Genomic DNA, 18,412 nt, shown 5'->3' with positions numbered 1-18,412 from the left:
TCCAGTTCATTTTGGTAAAAGCTAAGTGACGATTGCTGGTGTGTTTAATACTACTGAAGTAATCAGGGAGTGGCAGGTTAAAGAGACAGCAAAGTTTATGTTGCAGTTATTAAGTCATAAAAATAAAGCCAAAAGCAATTTTCCATTGCTTTGCCTTAAATCTCCATCCCAGTTTGTGTGTTCTGGAGTGGAAACTGTCAGCCTGCGGCTGAGCTGAGCATGATCTGAGCAGAGTGGTGCCCACAAGTAGAGGCTGTGGGCTCAGCTGTGCATGGATAGTGTCTGCTTTGATCTCTTACTGGCTTTGTGATCCTGATCAGCCTCAGAACTCTCTCAGCTCAGTTTGCACATCTGTCAGTGTCAGCAGTAACCATGCCATCTTCAGGAGGCTGTGTGAAGGACTCCAGAGAGATGGTTGGCTGAGGACCCAGTGAGGGACCTCCTCCCCTCATTCTCTGCTGTGCTTGGGGAGAGAAGCCAGAATGTCCATGTTTCCAGTTTGCTCCTTTGCCTCATGGCATAGGACATCAGCACTGGTTTGAGTTGTTACCTTAGCTGCCTCTTTTTTTTCCTCACAAGGTCTTGCTGAGTAGCTCAGGTGGGCTAGAACTTGGGTTCCTCCTGCCTCAGCCTGCCAGAGTGCTTGGATTACAGGCTGGTGCCATGATGCCCAGCCACATCCTTCTCTAAAGCAGCCACAGACCTCCTCTGCCAGCCCTCAGTCCAAGGCCTGCTGCTTCCTACAGGCCTTGTCCCACCTGGGCAATGGGAAAGCCCTGAAATCTGTCACAATTAGTTTCCACCATATTATCTGGACAGGATATAAAAATGAGTAGTTTTCTGGGATTGTGGCTTTTGAACTTCTCTGTTGCACACTGAAAAGCCATTGCTGCCACGTTCACTTTAACAGACACTTCGGAAGATGCCAGTTTACAACGATCAGTTTCGGTCGCAACCGGACTGAACATGATGAAGAAGCAGAAAGTCAAGACCATCTTCCCACACACTGCTGGCGCCAACAACACCTTACTCAGCTTTGCACAGGGTGACGTCATCACACTGCTCATCTCTGAGGAGAAGGATGGCTGGCTCTATGGGGAGCATGATGGCACCAAAGCGTGAGTCACCACAAGCCCATCTGCACAGGTGCCCAAGGTCCTGGCTTCAGAGGGTGTTATCTGTGCACTTCAGCTACAGACTCAGTGTGTATCAGCTGGAGTCAGGTTTATGGTATAGTTAGCTGGACTTACTCCATGCTGGGCTATCTTTCGTATATTTGTGCAGATCCAGATAAATTTGGTATATAGATAATTATTAAGTCATATGACACCCCAACACATGGCTTAAATATTCTTTTGTTGTTTTAAAATGTATGACACTTGCCAGTGGTGGCATATGCCTATAATTAGGGTACTCAACAGACAAAGGCAAGAAGATCACAAATTTGAGACCAGCTTGAGCTAGTGAGTTCAAAGCCAGCCTGTACTGCATAGTGAGACCTTGTCTCAAAAAAACAAAAATAATAACTTTTGATTTCTCAGGGGTAATCTGCATATCAGGTACACTTTAAGATTTAAGATATAGTGTAAATGTCACCTACAGCGTTCATCCACAGGTAGGTGCATAAGCCTTTTTGTCCTAGGTTGGCAGGTTGTATTCAGGTACATAAAATAAAACTGATATAAAAAATAAAAAGGGAGTCAGGTGTGGTGGCTCACACCTATAATCCCAGCACTCAGGAAGCTGAGGAAGATTGCCACAAGCTTTGGGCCAGCCTGAGCTACATAATGAATCCAGGCCAGCCTGATCTATATACTGAGACCCTATCTCAAAAAATAAATAAAAATAAAAAAGCCTAATAATAGGAATGTTATGTACAAAGATATGCATTGTTGCATGTGTGTACACATTTATTTATAGAAGCTAGGGCCAGTGAGATAGCTCAGCAGACTAAGCACCTGCCTAAGCAAGCACAGGGACCAGAGTTCAGTCTCTGGCACCACATGCCACACTGGCCCTGCCCCCAGGCACACTGAGCTGGCTACCTAGTCCAGGCATGGTGGCGCACGCCTGTGATCCCAGCGCTGGGGAAGCTGAGACAGGAGGATCACTACAAGTCCAAGCCATGTAATGAGTGAGACCCTGTACCAAGTAAATAAATTTTAAAAAATTAAAAATCTCCACTTCATTCAGTCTACTCATGAGCCTTCATGGCCAGCCTGGGCCAAGACTGCTCTGAGCTATCCTACAGATTCCCCTTATTGCAGGGACTGATTTCACACCTGCCTCTAAAGCCACAAACAGATCTCACTTTTTTTTTATCCAGGAGGGGTTGGTTCCCATCGTCATATACAAAGTTGCTGGAAGAAAATGTGAAGGAACTGGTGACTGTGCCCACGCCAAGGTAGTGAATGTGACCCAGAAACCATATGCCCTCCTCTCTCAAGATATAGCCTATATGAGGCAACCCCAGTGTGAAACCTCAGCCCCCACAGAGCAGTGTTGTTGCTCCACAGAGGTTTCTGTGGCCCACAGCCTTTACTGGCCATCTACTGGGAGGAGAGATAACCCAGACCACCTGCTGTTCGCCCCACTACTGCCAGGCCCTGCCATCAAGCTCATGGGCCTCCGTCCACAGCACATGGTCTCCATCTTTATCTTCCTCAGAGGCCCGAACACTGCTGAGTACTGCTATCCCTTTTCAGTCTTCTCTATGGGCCCCTTTAGTCTCCTTTTTTGCCCACTGCTTAGACATTGCTGCCCCTCGGGTTGAATCCATCTTTGGCCCTTTCCCTTATTCTGTGCTTTCTCAGTCATCTCATCCACTCCATGGCTCTACCTACACACGGGGCTTCAGCTGGCACCTTTGTGCTGATTACCTCAAATCTGTCTGTATTTTAATAATAGACACTTAAAGATGGTCCAAAATACCTTACGTTGCTTAGCTCATTTAATTCTCACAATCACCCCATGAAACAGTCCCCCACTTTAAAACTGAGGAAATTGAGACATAGAATGTTTAAGAAGTTACTCAGACATACACAAGAAATACACAAAGGCTCTGGAAAGAGCCCTTCTGGGCCTGGATATGGGTATTGAGATGTATATTAGGTATATTAGATGTGTACTTGGTGCATCAGGCAGTTATAGTGGACGTCCCATGGACTCTCGGAAACTGAGCCGATGATCCTCACCCTAAATGACCCCATGCTTGCTCAGCGTTCCCTGTCTGAGATAAACCAGCTGTGCCAGCAGACCCCGGAATACCACATGTAACATCTCAGGTCTTCCCCTCGTTAAGTGTCTTATGACAGCAGCCCCTGCCTTCATCCCTACTTAGCAGAATGGCTAAAATGTCTTCATTCCAGAAAGTAAAAACTATCATTTTAAGGATTTAAAATATCTGAGGCTTGCCATGTGCATACCTGTAGCCCCAGCTGCTCAAGGGGTTGAGGCAGGGGATCACTGGTTGGACACCAGCCTGGGCCACTTAGCAAGATGTTGTCTCAGAACCTGCTGGGAATGTAGCTCAGTACAAGGCCTCCCTCCAAAAAAACCAAAAAAATCTTGAGTTTTTTAAAAAAAAAATTTGTCTTAACCTTAAAATACTCAGTTATTACTAAGTTTTTTGTTGGTATCCCTAGGTTAAATTACTTAATGCCTATAACTAAACTCATTTTCTTCTCGTTTTCTCATTCCTTTTAAAGAATTTATTTTGGGCTGGGGAGATGGACCAGTAGAATAAGCGCTTGCCTGGCAAGTACAAGGGCTTGAGTTCAATCCCCGGTTCTGCAAAAAAAAAAAAAAAAATTCTTTTGAGTATACATTTGTAATCCAGTGAAAGTATTACAGTGCTTTATAAAATATATATGTCACAGTTCCCTTCTGTTTTATACTTTTTTTTTTTTTTTTGCAGTACTGGGGATCGAACTTGTAACATTGAGCTTGCCAGGCAGGCACTTATGCCACTGAGTTATATCCCTAAGCTGCTTTACACTTTTTGATTGGTGGCCTCCTGTAGTGTGTTCCTTGGCCATGGGACATTTGGGCATTGGGAGTGGAAGTGGCAGGACTATATCTGACTTTGCTCTGTGTTTTGGCTTTGAGCCCCACCCCAGTGAGGAGCATCAGCACCGTGGACCTGTCCGAGAAGAGCAGCGTCGTCATCCCCCCACCTGACTACCAGGAGTGTCTGTCCACAGGGGCTGCTGCTAATAACCAAGTGAATGTTGCCAAAAACACTTCTACCTTCAAAGCTTCGGCATCTAAACCAGAAACCGTGTCTCCTGTGAGTATATGGTCTTGCTGCCCTGGTCTCCCAAGGCGAAGGCTCTGTTTCCATGTGGGGGCTGGGGACATCTCAGTCTCTGGATTTCCTTCACCCTCACACCCCTTCAGCCTTCCTAACTTCAGGCCTTTGTTTTTGCTTTATCTTGTCAGTGACTATTTATATGGGATAGTTGATTGTTGGCTGCATTTTGTCAAGGCTTTCATCTCCCCTGCCTTTGGTCTTGGCTTCAGTCTTTCAGTTATTTAATCCCCTTTTTTGCATTTTCTTCCATTTCCTGTTGTTTTCTGAAGAGGCCTGAGGTCAGTGTTTGCTCTGTATAGCCAATGTGTGAGTACTGTGTATGAATTAACCCTAAGCTGTCCCTAAGGAGGACAGGAGACACCCAGGCCTGAGACACCACATCATTACTGCAACAGTTGGAGTTGACTGGGGTGTGGGTGCTGGAGGAGGAGGGAGTCATGAATGTTTGCAAGGTCTGGACTGTGGTGACCCACGCTTCAGAATCCACCCTGGCTAAGGAAGCCAACAGGGATGTGAGTGCGATGGGGGAGCATCCCCTCCAATTGCACCATCATCAGAGTAGAGAAGCCTGTGCTTCCCTCCTCATCTTCCTTGCTGTCTCCCCGAGGTGCTGTGGTAGTCCAGCTATAGCAGGTACGGTTAGTCCACATTCTTGTACTGCTTATCTTTTCATTATTTTCTACACTGGGAGGGCCTTTCTTTAGCTGTGTAGCACACATCCAAGCCACCTCTCCACTTCACAGTGGGGATGTGCTCCACAGGGGCAAGTCAGTGCACCAGGAGTCTCTCAATTAAATGAAATAGGCTTTCCAATAAAAAATATACCTTGTACTTTAGCAGGAGCCTTAAGGAACTTGGAATATCCATGTTCTGAATTGCTGATGGGTTTTAATGGCAGTCACCGCCTCCTAGGCTACCACTGCATGTTCTGATTCAGGAAATGGGAGCTTCTAGTCTCATTCCAGACATCTTGGGTTTCTCTTCCTGGGTGAGCACACTACACCATATGCTGTTTGCACTTTTATCATTAGAGGTTACTCCAGGTACAGTGGACACTTGACTTACAAATTCAATTCAATCACAGGGCTGGTTGTAACTCAAGTTGGTTGTAACTCAAGACTATTTTCCCATAAGAAATAATGGCAATATCTATAATGTGTTCCAAACCTCCCAAAGCACCCCTTACCTAACCTTTCATAATAAAAAGGGATTATATAATGTGTGTAATTTACCAGAACCCCCCATAATTTTCCTAGTGTAGCCATTTAAAAGTTACAAAATGTGTCTAGTTTACCAAAAATAATTTCATACTATACTGACCATTCAAGTTGACATCTTTGGCTTGTAGGAAAGGAGAATGATGTGGAAGGTGGTTATTGTTCGTGGGAGAGGCCCCTTCTATAAGAACATCAGGAACTTAGCTTTCTGATGTCCTTTCTCTCCTTGGGAGACTCTGTAGCCAATAAAGACCTGCTTCTTGCTCACTAGACCTTATCTCTTCAGAACCAAAAACTGATCTAAGGTTGTCTGTTTTTGTCTTTTTTTAACCCTGTTTTGTAGTATGACATGATATTGTCATTAAACAAGTGAATGCAGTGATTGGCTTTTTCTCTCAAAAAAAAAAAGTTTGGGTGGGTCTTCTCTCAAAATGTCTGTAGCTCTGTCCACTTTTTCAGGATTTCCTTTATTTCAGAACTGTGCTGCACTGGCTGTTGCTACTACTCCTCTTTAGAAAGCTCCTCACTACCACTTTCTGTTGCTAGCCAGAAGTTGCTGAAGTTCCCCTGTAGACAGTTGCTCTGAGTATTCCTCCACAAATTCCTCAGCATCACCACTGTCTACCTGCAAGCCTATGGACTCTGCTGTAGTGACAGTGTCATCAACCACAGGGTCAGTGGAAGGCTCAGGCTGCTATACACATCCTTTAGTCTCTCTCCTAGATAATTTTAGGGCACACTTTCTTCCAGGCAGATCTCAGTGTACTTAGACAATGGCCCAGGATTTCTCAATGAGCCCCATATAAAAAAGGATGTTTAATGTTCTTTCCTGAACTCTTAAAGGGTTAAATCCATATCTGAGATCATCTGGAAGCACTTCAGGGGCAGTTACTTGGTGTAGAGCTTCTTAAAGTTATCTATAACCTGCTGTTCCATAGGCTGCAGTAAAGGAGTTAAATTAGGTGGGAGGAAGTCCTCTGAGAGCCATGGGAATGCTTCAGCCAGTTCTTCTAAATCTCATGGGTGAGCAGGAGTATTGTCCGTGATGAGAGCTTAGAGTGTTAAACCTTTATCCTTTAGATATTTCATATCTATAGGACAGAAGAGTTCTCAGACACAATCAAGAAAAAGTACCCTTGTTACCCAGGCTTTTGCATTAGATCTTCATATGATCCTCAGCCTAGTCTTCATAACCTTGTTTTCTGAACACTCTAGGGGTCTCAGAATGATACACCAAGAAATTCTTTGAGGTCACCACTCACATTGGCACATAGCAGTAAGGTTAGCCTACCTTCATAAGCTGTGGCCTCACATTTTCTTTTCTCCTTGGGTAATGGGCATTTTCTTCCAGAAAAGACCCATTTCATCATAGTTGAAATCTTGATGAAAGCAAAAGCCATTTCTCTGTGTAATCATTTCAAAGTGGTATATATAATTTCCAGCAGTCCTTTTCATCAGCACTGGCTGCTTCATGCCTAGTTACACTATGAACCCTAGTTCTTGCTTTATGATTGTGAACCTACCCCTTCCTGCACAAAATGTTTCACCATTATCATTTGTTGATGGGTTAGTCTTTATAAGATCTGCATTTATGAGCCCTAGCTTTTTCACAAATTATAGACTCAAATTATAACTTGCCTTTCATTTAGCTTTATACCTCATCTAAATAAGACTAAGTTGAGCAACACCTTTAGCAACACTAGCTTCCTTATACAAATCTTTTCCCTGTAAGATTTTCATGATGGTGAATTTCAACATGTTGTACATATCAGTGAGAGTAATCACATGAATACCACTCTCAGATTTCTCCACATTTTTTTTTTTTTTTTTTTTTGTGGAACTGGGGATTGAGCTCAGGCCCTTGTGCTTGTCAAACAAGTGCTTATTCTACTGAGCTATCTCCATGGCCCCCACAATTTCTTTTTGAGTGTGATGGTTGCTTTCCCTTCCCCTTAGCTTCTCTTCTAGCTTTTCGAGGGCCATTTTGATAACAATAATTGTAGCAGTTATACAAAGCCCTGACTGAAATCACATCCACAAACATGCATCTGAGCACAGACTGTCACTTAGATATGTTTACATACACTTTCTGGCACCGGGAGTGTTTACAACTGCATGAGCAGCTGGCATTTGGATCTTAACTCAAGGCTCTGGTCATAACTTAAACCTAAAGTTGTGGTTATAACCCAAGTTGGTTGTGTGTGAGCCCCGTTGTAACTTGAGGGGTCCACTGTTGTGACTCCAAAAATTATTTTTCAGAGAATGACACATTTATTGTAAATAGAGTTTCCCATTTAATCCTCACTAGTAGGTGTCAAGTCTGGAGAAAACCACTGAAAAAGGCAAAATATCAAATGCTATTTCAGTAAAAGGCTCGAATATATTTTAAGGCAATATTCAAGCTGTTTAAGACAATCATATTCAAAAGTGACCTTACAGCATTTCTAAAAAGCATAAAAGTTCCTTCTGGCTGAGGAAAACCTTAGACAACTGCATATCACAAACAAAAGAGAGCACAGAGGGCACACTGTTTAGATGGGACCTCTGAGTTTTAGTTTTTCCTGTTTTCATTACATTTTCAACTATTTTATAGACAAATTTAACCATACAGGAAGGTATTCTTCTAATTCCCATTCCTAGCTTTAACAATGGCCAGTCACTTACCAGTCCTACTTCATCTCTACTCTACCCCGTAGTTCAATTTGTAGCTAATGTCAGACCTCAAAGCATTTCCTCTGGAAAGATCTAAGGCTTGTTTTTTAAACGTAATCACCCCCAATTCAATTTGTAGCTAATGCCAGACCTCAGATCATTTCATCTGTAAAGATCCAAGGCTCATTTTAAGAATACAACCACAAACTGAGTAATTCCCGAATACTATTAAAAGGTCACTCGCTGTTCACCATTTCACATTCTCATTAAATTGTCATTTATAGTACAGCTGTTTAGTCTCGATCCAAATCAGCTCTGTACTGTGTAATTGATTGAAGAGTCTTAGGAATTGTTTTCTATCAAGTCTCAAGTCTGGGCCTGATGGCGCAGACCTGTAATCCCAGTGCTGGGAAGGCTGAAAGCAGGAGGATCACTAACGAGTCTGAGCTGCATAGTAAGACCCTGTACAAACTGCATAAAATGAAATAAAACAAGTCTCCCCTTCTGTTTTTTCCTTGCAAATTTTTGTAGTAAGCCCAGGTTATTTTTCTTAGAGGGCGTCCCCAGTCTGCCTGGGCTGGCACCTCTACATGGTGTCCTTTGTCACCCTCTCTCTCCTGTGCTTCTGGTAAATCAATAGGCCTCAAGCCTGATCAGAGCTCTATTTTGCTAGTGTGTTTCACTGGTGGTCAGCACAGTTGTTATTTTTTGTGACATGAGTAGTGATTGCCTGGCATTATCTGCATTAAGAAGGCAAAAGAATCTTCCCAAATATCATAGCACTAAAACTACAGATGAAACCACCGACATATTGACCAACCAGAGAATGAAGAAGAGAATGAAGCATATTTTTATGTTCAGCAGTTTTGTAGACCAAACTTGATGAAGAAAGCATTTTTCCATAGTTCTTGTTTCAAAGAATTAAAGAGCCCTGTTTTTAAATATCAATATAATCAATGATGATAACTTACGTCTTATCTTCCATTTGACCTATCCAGCTTCAATGTGACCTCGCTTTATTTTTAAATGTCTCTGTTGGCTGCATGATAACTAGCTGTCAATGTCAGGAGACGCCTCTATAAAAGTGCTGAGAACGGTAGTGGACGCAGATGGGAACATGCCTGCTCTCTACTCCTTTGGGCAGCAGGATGGACGTGCCAAACCTGGAGGGCCTGCTAGAGGTGATCTGTGTTCTGTGGCTTCCAGGCCATGTCTGGTCCCAGGGAAGCTACTGTCACATTCCCACCCTGACTCCCGCCCTTACGGCCACATTGCTGGCTTCGTGGAAGGGGCTCCCAGTCAGTCCTGCCCTGGCCAGAGCTGTATACCCCAGAGGCCCTCCTCCCACACAGACCAATTCCATAGCCCAGGTCCCTATTTCTGTGTCCCTATTTTCTGTCTCACACACTAGCAGTCCATTTACTGTTTCATTTGAGTGGCCACTTCTTACTGATTTCATGGAAGAACCTTCAAAAGCTACAAAAGTCTAATGAAAATAGTGGCTTCTTGGCATGGATCTTACTGATGCCAGAATGTCTGTGGAAGGTTGTGTAGATGAGTGTCAGCAGCTGGTGCTTACGGTGACAGACCGCTGAGACCCAGCTGACCTCTGTCCGACTGGGAAAGATTGCAGAGGCTCAGACGAGACCTTCACATTAGCAACACCCACTCAGCAGTGGCTGGCCAGCTTACAGCTGGTGTCAGAAAAATAAATAATAAAACTGTGGCATTCATAACGATATATTCTTGACAAAAAAGCAAAGTCCTAGTTTGATCAGAGTTCTTTTTGGAAAACTAAAGTATCTATAAGCATTGCATCCTTATCTTAAGATAATTTTTTAAGATAACACTATTTTGCTTATAAAAACAACTCAGGGATTTTTCTGATAAAATTTCAGGAAAAAGACATTTAAGTTTTTAATTATACTTTCACTTCCAGGATAGCTATTAACATTTCATTGTTTCCTTTGAGAGCAATACAAGTATGTTTCTATGTACAGGGAGGATTTTAGCCTCCCAGCACGCACACACATGGGCAGGCCCTAGCATTTCCCACGTCGGAGCTGAGGCATTTCAGGGCGCCAGAAGGTGCTATGCCGAGCTGCTCTGTGGGTTGGCCTGGCTCTCACACCAAAGGATCGGATGGATTATGGAATCTTGTGAGATGCAGGAAAGGCAAAAGCGCAGAAGAATGACCACTGCTTCCTGAGTCCTAAAGCAAATCGGAAGGGCCACAGCACAGTGAGGGCCAAGCGGCTACAGTGTGTCGGCATCAGGGTCCCTGCTGGTGAGACACCTGCTGCTGTCGTCCGTGTGCTGCTTCCCGAGGACCTGTGCACTGCTGCATTGTTTTCCTGATCCAAAGGACAAGAGACAATAATAACTAATAAGTCACAAGAAACAAGAAATTGGCCTTTTCCCTCCTGTACTGGTAGTTGAATCCCAGACTTCACAATGATAGCCCTTTTATTTTATTTTGGTGATTTTGGAAGGTAGGGTCTCTGTGTGTAAGTCTGGCTGGGCTAAACTCATAGTAGACCTGCCTCAGCCTCCCAAAATGTTGGGGCTACAGGCCTGGGCCACCACGGCTGCTGAGTCATTGACTTTTATTATTTTTTTTTTTTTGGCGGAACCGGAGATTGAACTCAGGCCCTTGCGCTTGCCAGGGAAGCGCTTATTCCACCGAGCCATCTCCCAGCCCCTATTGACTTTTTTTTTTTTTTTGCTCCAAATGCCTTCAGGGCAGGTTTGGCTGGCTTGAGTTGTGGGGAAGGTACCACAGCCACCTGAGCCTGACTGCTTTGTTGAAGCAGCCACTTAAAGAACTGAGCTAAGGGGCAGGCCCCCTTGACGTTAAAAAGAAAGAAAAACACAAATACTGCAAGGCTTGAGACCCTCCCTGAATAAGGTGCTTCTGGCTATGGCTTTGGACACAGTGTTCGAGGATATGCACTTGTCCTTATCTCTAAAACAAGGAAAAAAGCAATAACCCTAAAGTTGTAAGTTCGACCCCAGCCTGGGCAACTTGTTAGGAACCAGCTTCATGAAAAATAAGAGAAGGGGCTAGGAATATATTTCAGGGTAAAGGTCCTGGACTCGATGCCCAGACCAGCAAAGTTATACAGGGTGCTTCATCAATATAGTTGGGGTTATATTCCATTTCTATCACAATCTGCATTTCCAAGTAACATTTCAGTGTCCATTCCATATAAACTACAAAAAGGAAAAAACTTGCACTTGATCCGCAAGTACATCCTCTGCCAACCTTGCTCTTTCAGCCACACATTTCGCTGCTACCAGTTCATATCAGGAGTCCTGGGAACGCGGTTATGGGAAGCAGCCGGCTGCCTGCCAGGTGACAGAAGAATCAGCGCTGTCCCAGAGAAGGGGACTGAGGAGCAGTGAAAAGGCCATTTTTAAAAACAGGTCCACAAGATAGCTTAGCAGACTAAGTGCCTGCTTAAGCAAGCGCAAGAACCAGGGTTCAATCCCCAGCACCGCATTTCTGCCCCATGCTGAGCCAGTGACCAAGTCCGGGCATGGTGGCACATGCCTGTAATCCCAGCGCTAAGGAGGTTGAAAATGGGAGGATCATTATGCGTCTGAGCTGCATAGTGAGACCCTGTACAAAATACAGTAATTTTTTTTTAATAGGCTTCTTGGTCATGGCAGCCCTTCACATAGAGACAGGAAGCACAGGATCTCATGATAGGGGGGTGGCATACCTCATTAGATGAAACTGGAGAGTTTATGGATGGGGAGATGTTCTGGGATTTTTCTACTACAGCAGCCTTGGCACGGGAACAGCTGAGCACTCCAGAGTGCTTGAAAAGTTGAATATATAATTTTGTCCATTTATGAATAGTGGCCACCTACTAGATAGCTAGGTGTAGATCATACAAAATAGAATGCTATTCCATTTAAAAACTTGATCCACAGCATAGTGTTTTGGAAGTGCAAACCCTGGCTAAAGCCTAAAAGATAGCAGCCCTTCGGGCTAAGAGGGTACATTAGGATCCGTGGCAACCTCTAGTTCGTACACCCAATTGGATTAATTAATCTCTAAGATGTTTAAGTGTCTATTGATGTGGGGAAACTGTCATACTTCAGGCCAACACTGGGGTCCATGAGAGCCAGCCAAATTGCTAGATGTAGTTTTCAAAATTTTTTCTAATGTAGTGTGACATCCAGCTGCTACCGATGGCACGCAGTGGTGGTTAGTTCCAGAGTACTTAAGCTGCTTAGAGGGACCACCAGACACTCATTACTGGGTCCCTCCCTGCCCCCTGTGAAATGCTCCTGGACCCTCCCCTGCAGAGCTCCCCTGGCCGCCTCTCAAATGGGCTCCTTCTCCCCAGGACCTCAGCTCAGAGGATTGGCTGTGAGGCCCAAAGCTGCAGGGCTCATCTCATCCTGTCACATGCCCAAGTCCCAAGAGCCAGCTTTGTAATAAGCAGTTAAAGGTGAGGTTTCTAACACGGAGCTGTATTTCAAAGTGTGTGTTTCCCAGAACTGAGGGCACCTTGATTCAGCAGAGCCCAGTGACACAGCAGTTGGCTCTGCCCTGTCTGGTCTTCAGTGTCCCCATTTGAGAAGAAAGTCTTGACCTGGATCAGCGGCATGAACCACAGGGGACCATAAGAGTGGTTGACACCAAGGGCAGCTTTTGGTTAGGCTGCCTGTGTGGTGACCAGCTGTTCTGCCTACTGAGAAAGAGGGATGTGGGGCCGGGGAGATAGCTCAGGATAATAAGCGCTTGCCTGGCAAGCGCAGGGTCCTGAGTTCAATCCCCAGTTCCACCAAAAAAAAAAAAAAAAGAGGAATGTTCTGTTCTGCCAAGCAGCCATCTGGGAGTTGGCATCCAGGCTGCCCTCACCGTCACTCCCGATCACTCTGCCTACCTCTGCTCAGCATTCCTGGCAGAACCCACTCACCCTGACTGGACCTGGAGGCCCCTGGCTCCTCCATGAGTGTCGCCAGCAGCCTTGGGAACAAGCTGTGCTCGACAGTCTGAGCATATAGGCCTGCCCTATATGCCTCAGGGCATATGGCACCGTACAGTTAGGGAGTACAGCAGATAGCAGGTGGCTAGCCTTCAGCCAATGTCTATGCAAGGCATTCTGAATTTTTATCCAGAAACATCATAACCACAATGAGCTGTCTAGTCTTTGCTTTCCAGGTCCAAGGATGCCACTGCCTTTGCCGCATACTCATGTATGTTTGTAAGTGGCTCACTCTAATCCATGTGAGCCTTGAACTCACAGTGTAGCCCAGGATTCCACTGAACTCTTAATCCTCCTTCCTTTCAGCCTCCCAAGTGCTCGGATGACAGACATGTGCCACCATGCCTGGCTGTAACTGTGTCATCCTTTAGATAGCCAGTTCCCCTCTTCTAATGACCCCCATGGTGAGCTCAGCCTGAATCACCACCAGTCTTGCTTGTTTTGCTCTGGGACCAGAATGCAACAAAGCTATGTGCATCTTGCCCCCCATGTCTCCTCCCACTGAAGCTTGGAGGCAGCAGTGTGCTAGTTAAGCTGAGGCAGGGATATTGGAGGAATGGTGATGAGACAGTCTGAGGTCACCCTGATGAAAAGCACTAAAAGTTCTAAGAGGCAACATTTTTTTCTAGAAAACAGTGTTATGGGAGGTGAGAATCATAACCCAGTGTCACTCTGTTGACCTTGTATTGGAAGGAGAGTTGGAGTTTCAGGTCACAGGAAATCATCCAGATGTTAAAGGGGAAATGTGTGTGAAAGTCTCTTATACCCAGGCTCCTCGACTTTAGACAGGATTACATCCTAACAAACCCATTCTAAGTTGGAAATATGGGAAATTTTTTAAAAAGTACTCAACCTACCTCACCTACCAAACCATAGCACAATGCTCCAAAGAAGTTGGGCAGTCCACCTTCAACCTTGGGGCTCACTGGAAGCCACTGCTCGGTGCCACTGCCTGGCATAGTAAAGAACTGTGCCACATACCACCAGTCCTGGAAAAGACCTAAGAAAATGCAAAGTATGGTTTCCACTTTTTTGTTGAGGGGCAGGGTTGCTATATAGTTCAGACTAGCCTTGAACTCACTGTGTAGCACAGACTGGCCTCAAACTCATGGCAATCCTGCCTTATCCTCCTGAGTGCTAGGATTACAGGTAAGCACCACCATGCACTGGCTTTCACTGAATGCATATCACTTTCATATCAGAAATTCAAAAAACATTGTTAGTGACTTATCTTAAGTGGCTGTTTTATTAATGAATACTGCATGCAGAAAGGTATAAAATGGATTTTCATCGAAGTGACTTTATGCCCAGGGCCAGGTCAAGAAACAAATTCCCAGCCCTCCAGGAGTCCACTCTGTATGCCTCATGGCTGTGGTCCCTCTTTCAGGCCACAACCCCCACACCCTAGCACAGAGGTGCCCCCACAATGGCCAGCTGTCAGGATGGATGTTGTGTATTGTTCTCCTGTTAACACAGAGCTGCCCAAAGCATCCTGGGGTCCTTGTCCACCCTGGGAATGGGATTGCTGGCCCAGGGTGTATGAGTGGCACTGAGGACTGGGGTTGATCCCTACACTTGAATGGCCTCAGGTTGTCGTAAAAAGTACTTTCTGCCTTTCCCTTCAGAGCAGTTTTACTTTTTATTATGTTATTTTTTGAAACAAAATCTTGCTATGGCCGGGAGTGTAGCTCACTGGCACAGTGCCTAACTGACAAGCGCAAGGTGCCGAGTTCAATTCTTGATACTAAAAAAAAGTCTTGCTATGTAGCCAGGTGTCTCAGTTACTCCTCTCTGCTGGGACAAATACCCAACACCCAAATGAAGGAAGGAAAGGTTTATCTGGCTCACAGTCAGTGGTGGCAGCTCAGCCAGCCAGCTAGCCTCTCCCTTCTCCCCTCTCCTTACATTGTTACACAAATTACCTGCTCCATGGCAGGTGCAGCATCCGCACCCACCACAATCAATCACAAACTCTGGAAGCTGCCCCGTGACTGTGAGGCTTTGGGCTGAAGTCTGGACATAAAACATAGCACGACCACTTGTCTCTGGCTGCGAAGTCTGTGTGTTGGACACTCCACCATCACAAAGGGGTCCTCACCCTGGCTTTGTGCCATCCTCAGTGTCTAGTCTCTCCCTGCACTAGACCACTGGGAGCTTTGGGGGGACTTTAAGACAGCCTAGTGGCATGACACTGCCCTCTGCTGGTTGACCACAAGCGTTCGCACCACACACTCAGGCAGTCATTTGCTAAGGGAAACAGCAGGAAAGATTTTGAGAGTGCAAGCTTTTGAGAGAAGAGAAGAGGGTGCACCTGTGCCAGCATGCGTCTTGGTGCCCATGTGAGACCTACAAGGCGGCCTTCCCCTGGAGACCTGGGAGCAGAAGCTGGGCAGGGCTCTGTAAGGGGTAGTGCCTGAGTTTAGCTGCCATGTGTGGTTTTTGTCTTGTTTTTTTGTTTCCTTTTGTTTGTTTTTTTCCACAAGATCTCTGTCTCTAGCAATTGGCATCAGCCCAAACCAACAAGGTTTTAATTTTGCTAGGTTTTTTTGTTTGTTTGTTTGTTTTTTTTATCCTATCATTCAGGATTTGGCTCTGCAAGAGCCTGAGTCTTCATTTCCCCCAAGTCTGAGCTTTTCTGTTAGCTGGAGCTCTTCTGCCTGGTCTGATCCACTAGGTTCTGAGTTTCCCATGTTTAGGAGATGATGGGCTTATAAATGCCGAGAGCCAGGTGTTACACACTGACCTGTGCAAGCCACTGTGACACATGTAATCTGGAACACTTTTTTCTAAGCAAACTTAGGACACCAAGGCAGTCTCAAAGATAGACCTTATGCTTTCCATGTCTTTACCCACCTTACTTAAAATTCCTATCAGGAGCCTTCCATAAACCTTTTGTTTTTCTTTCCCCAGAGTGATGCAAATGGGACCGCCAAGCCACCTTTCCTCAGGTATGCACACACCTCCTGACAGGTGACTAGCCAGTGGTGTCCTCCTCCATGCAGCGCCCAGCCCAGGAGACCCAGCCTGAGCAGTCCTGTTTGTGGGGTCAAAAAAAACTATGGCCACCTTTCTCTTCACCACTTCAGTCCCTCCTGGAAGTAGGGCCTAGAAGAGACAGGGCACTGTGGCATATGCCTGGATCTGGGCCACCCAGGAAGGCTCTACATGTGGCCTTTGTCCTGGTAGAAGACTGAAGAGTTGTGGGCTCTCAGGTGTCATTACAGAAGCTGTGGGATTAGGCCAGCCGAGGCAGCACACACCTGTGACCCCAGCACTGAAGCAGTCAGTGGCAGGATGATCACAAGCTGAAGCCCACTGTTCAGCAAATAGGAGAGTCTCAAAATGTTGAAAAGGGCTGCGATGTAACAGTGCAAAGATCTACAGTTGTCCCCAGAACCAAAATTTTAAAAAGACAAAACTTTGGCGTATTCTCTAAATGCTGGCATGGAGAGAACTGCCAGAGGCTCTCATACTTCAAAATGCCACCCAGAAACACAGTAAGATAGTGAGCAACATGATTTCCTAAGGCCAGGGCAGTAGGTATTAGTACTAACTTCCTGTCTTGGAGCAGTGTTTCTATACAGATTTTTTTTTTCTTTCTCTCCTATAGTGGGGAAAACCCCTTTGCTACTGTGAAACTCCGACCCACAGTGACAAATGATCGATCAGCACCGATCATTCGATGAAGATGTCAAGGATTCTCCTGGTTCCTCTACTGTTCAGTTCTCGCCTGTAAAATGATAGGGATCCATTGTGTGACAAGTTCTGGGACTGTTGGAAGCTTCACCAGGTGCCTGATTTCAGTGTATCCTACTTGAGCAAATCAATGCATTTTCTCAGTTAACATAATTGAGCACACACATTTCTGTAAAGATAACAGTATAGTAGCCAGCTCAATCATTTAAAATATTTTCTTCCTGCTCTAAAACTAGTAAATTTTGTTCCAATCCCTAGTGTATCTGTTTTTAATATTCTATGATTTTTCTAAGTTGCAGCCAGAGTAAGAGATAAGTCTGTGCTTCCAATGACTGGCTTTCTATATATTAACACAAATCAGACCAGTTCTATTTTATAAAGCATGTGCTCTTAAGTAGCATTATGTTTATCTACAGAAAACATTGTGTAAGTTTGCATCATAGCATGCAGATCATAATTTTAAGCAATATAAATTATGAAAAATGTATTAAATATAATTTTTTAACTTAATAATTTTAAACTCTTGCTTAAACATAGAGATCCCCAAGATGGAGGGGGCCTGACTGCCCCGACTTAGAGCTGGAGTTCTGATACATTTATCTGCTTTCCTCATAGCCATACTTAACATCCCATGTTGAAGAGTTACAGGCTGGCTTTCCGGTGGCCTGGCACATTGGAAATACGCTCTCCCTGAGCCAGGGGCCCAAAGCTGCAGCAACTGGCTTACTGGGAAACCTCTTGGGGCCCAAGTCTGTGTGCGTTTCAATCAGATACTAACTCTCAAAGCCATTTAATGAAGCCAGGATGACTTTGGTGACCCCTGAAGGTCAAAGCCTGTATTTCAGCATGAAATCACATTCAAGATTCTGGTCAGGCCTCTGTGCCCAGGGGCTGTGCCCTTGGCTGCCAAGGACCAGCAGATCACAGTTCACACCCAGGCCACTCACTGGGTGTAGGGGAAGGAGCTGTTGCGTATCATGATCTTTTCACTTCTGTTCTTCTGCAAGTTGAAAATTGGTTAAGTTTCAGTAATGGCAGTAAACCAGTAGACATGAGACTTGAAGCAGGGTTGGGCTCTCCTGGGAGGACAGCTCAGGTGACTCCATGAGGAGCTGCTGCACACCCTCCCTGTCATGAAGCACCATCTTGAAAGGTGCCCCAGCCACGTTTCAAATTATATAGGTTGGGTCCCACCATTTCCAAAACACAAGAGCAGAGTTAATGGGAGCCTGCTATCCTAGCAGTGAACAAATGAGGGGGGCAGACTCTGGAAATGTGTGAAGACTGGAGAACATGGGTAAGGTCTTCTGGCTTTGTTACTGGGGTCTGGGGAAAAGCCCCAGGTCTATTTGCTGCATTTCAGGGCCATTCAAGAGCTCGCTCGTGGGGGCCGCTGGGCCTACACTGAGGCCATGTTCTGCAGTTGTCAGTGTTACGGTTTAATGTCGTTAATAAAGGGGAATTTGAAACCTTTGTTCTTGGGCTGTCAGTGCCAGCTGAGGAGCACACAGCCTCCTAACTGGTCTGCTTGT

General features: G+C 45.2%; 1 protein-coding gene across 3 annotated transcripts in view; it reads left to right on the top strand.

The window, feature by feature from the left end:
- Window positions 1-18,353, top strand: part of Baiap2l1 (BAI1 associated protein 2 like 1) — a 98,341-nt gene extending 79,988 nt beyond the window's left edge. For all 3 annotated transcript variants that reach the window (XM_023713406.1, XM_004629633.2, XM_023713405.1), the window contains 5 exons: window positions 911-1,118; window positions 2,327-2,404; window positions 4,108-4,288; window positions 16,095-16,132; window positions 16,795-18,353. In XM_023713406.1, the coding sequence (XP_023569174.1) occupies window positions 911-1,118; window positions 2,327-2,404; window positions 4,108-4,288; window positions 16,095-16,132; window positions 16,795-16,870 (581 nt within the window). In that variant the 3' untranslated portion in view covers window positions 16,871-18,353. The remainder of the gene's footprint in view (window positions 1-910; window positions 1,119-2,326; window positions 2,405-4,107; window positions 4,289-16,094; window positions 16,133-16,794) is intronic.
- The last annotated feature ends 59 nt before the right edge of the window (window positions 18,354-18,412 follow it).

This window comes from Octodon degus, unplaced genomic scaffold, assembly GCF_000260255.1.
Source record: "Octodon degus isolate 3935 unplaced genomic scaffold, OctDeg1.0 scaffold00031, whole genome shotgun sequence".
Lineage (NCBI taxonomy): Eukaryota > Metazoa > Chordata > Mammalia > Rodentia > Octodontidae > Octodon > Octodon degus.
The sequence above is the reverse complement of the archived record's forward strand: the minus strand, read 5'-3'. Positions and strand labels throughout refer to the sequence as shown.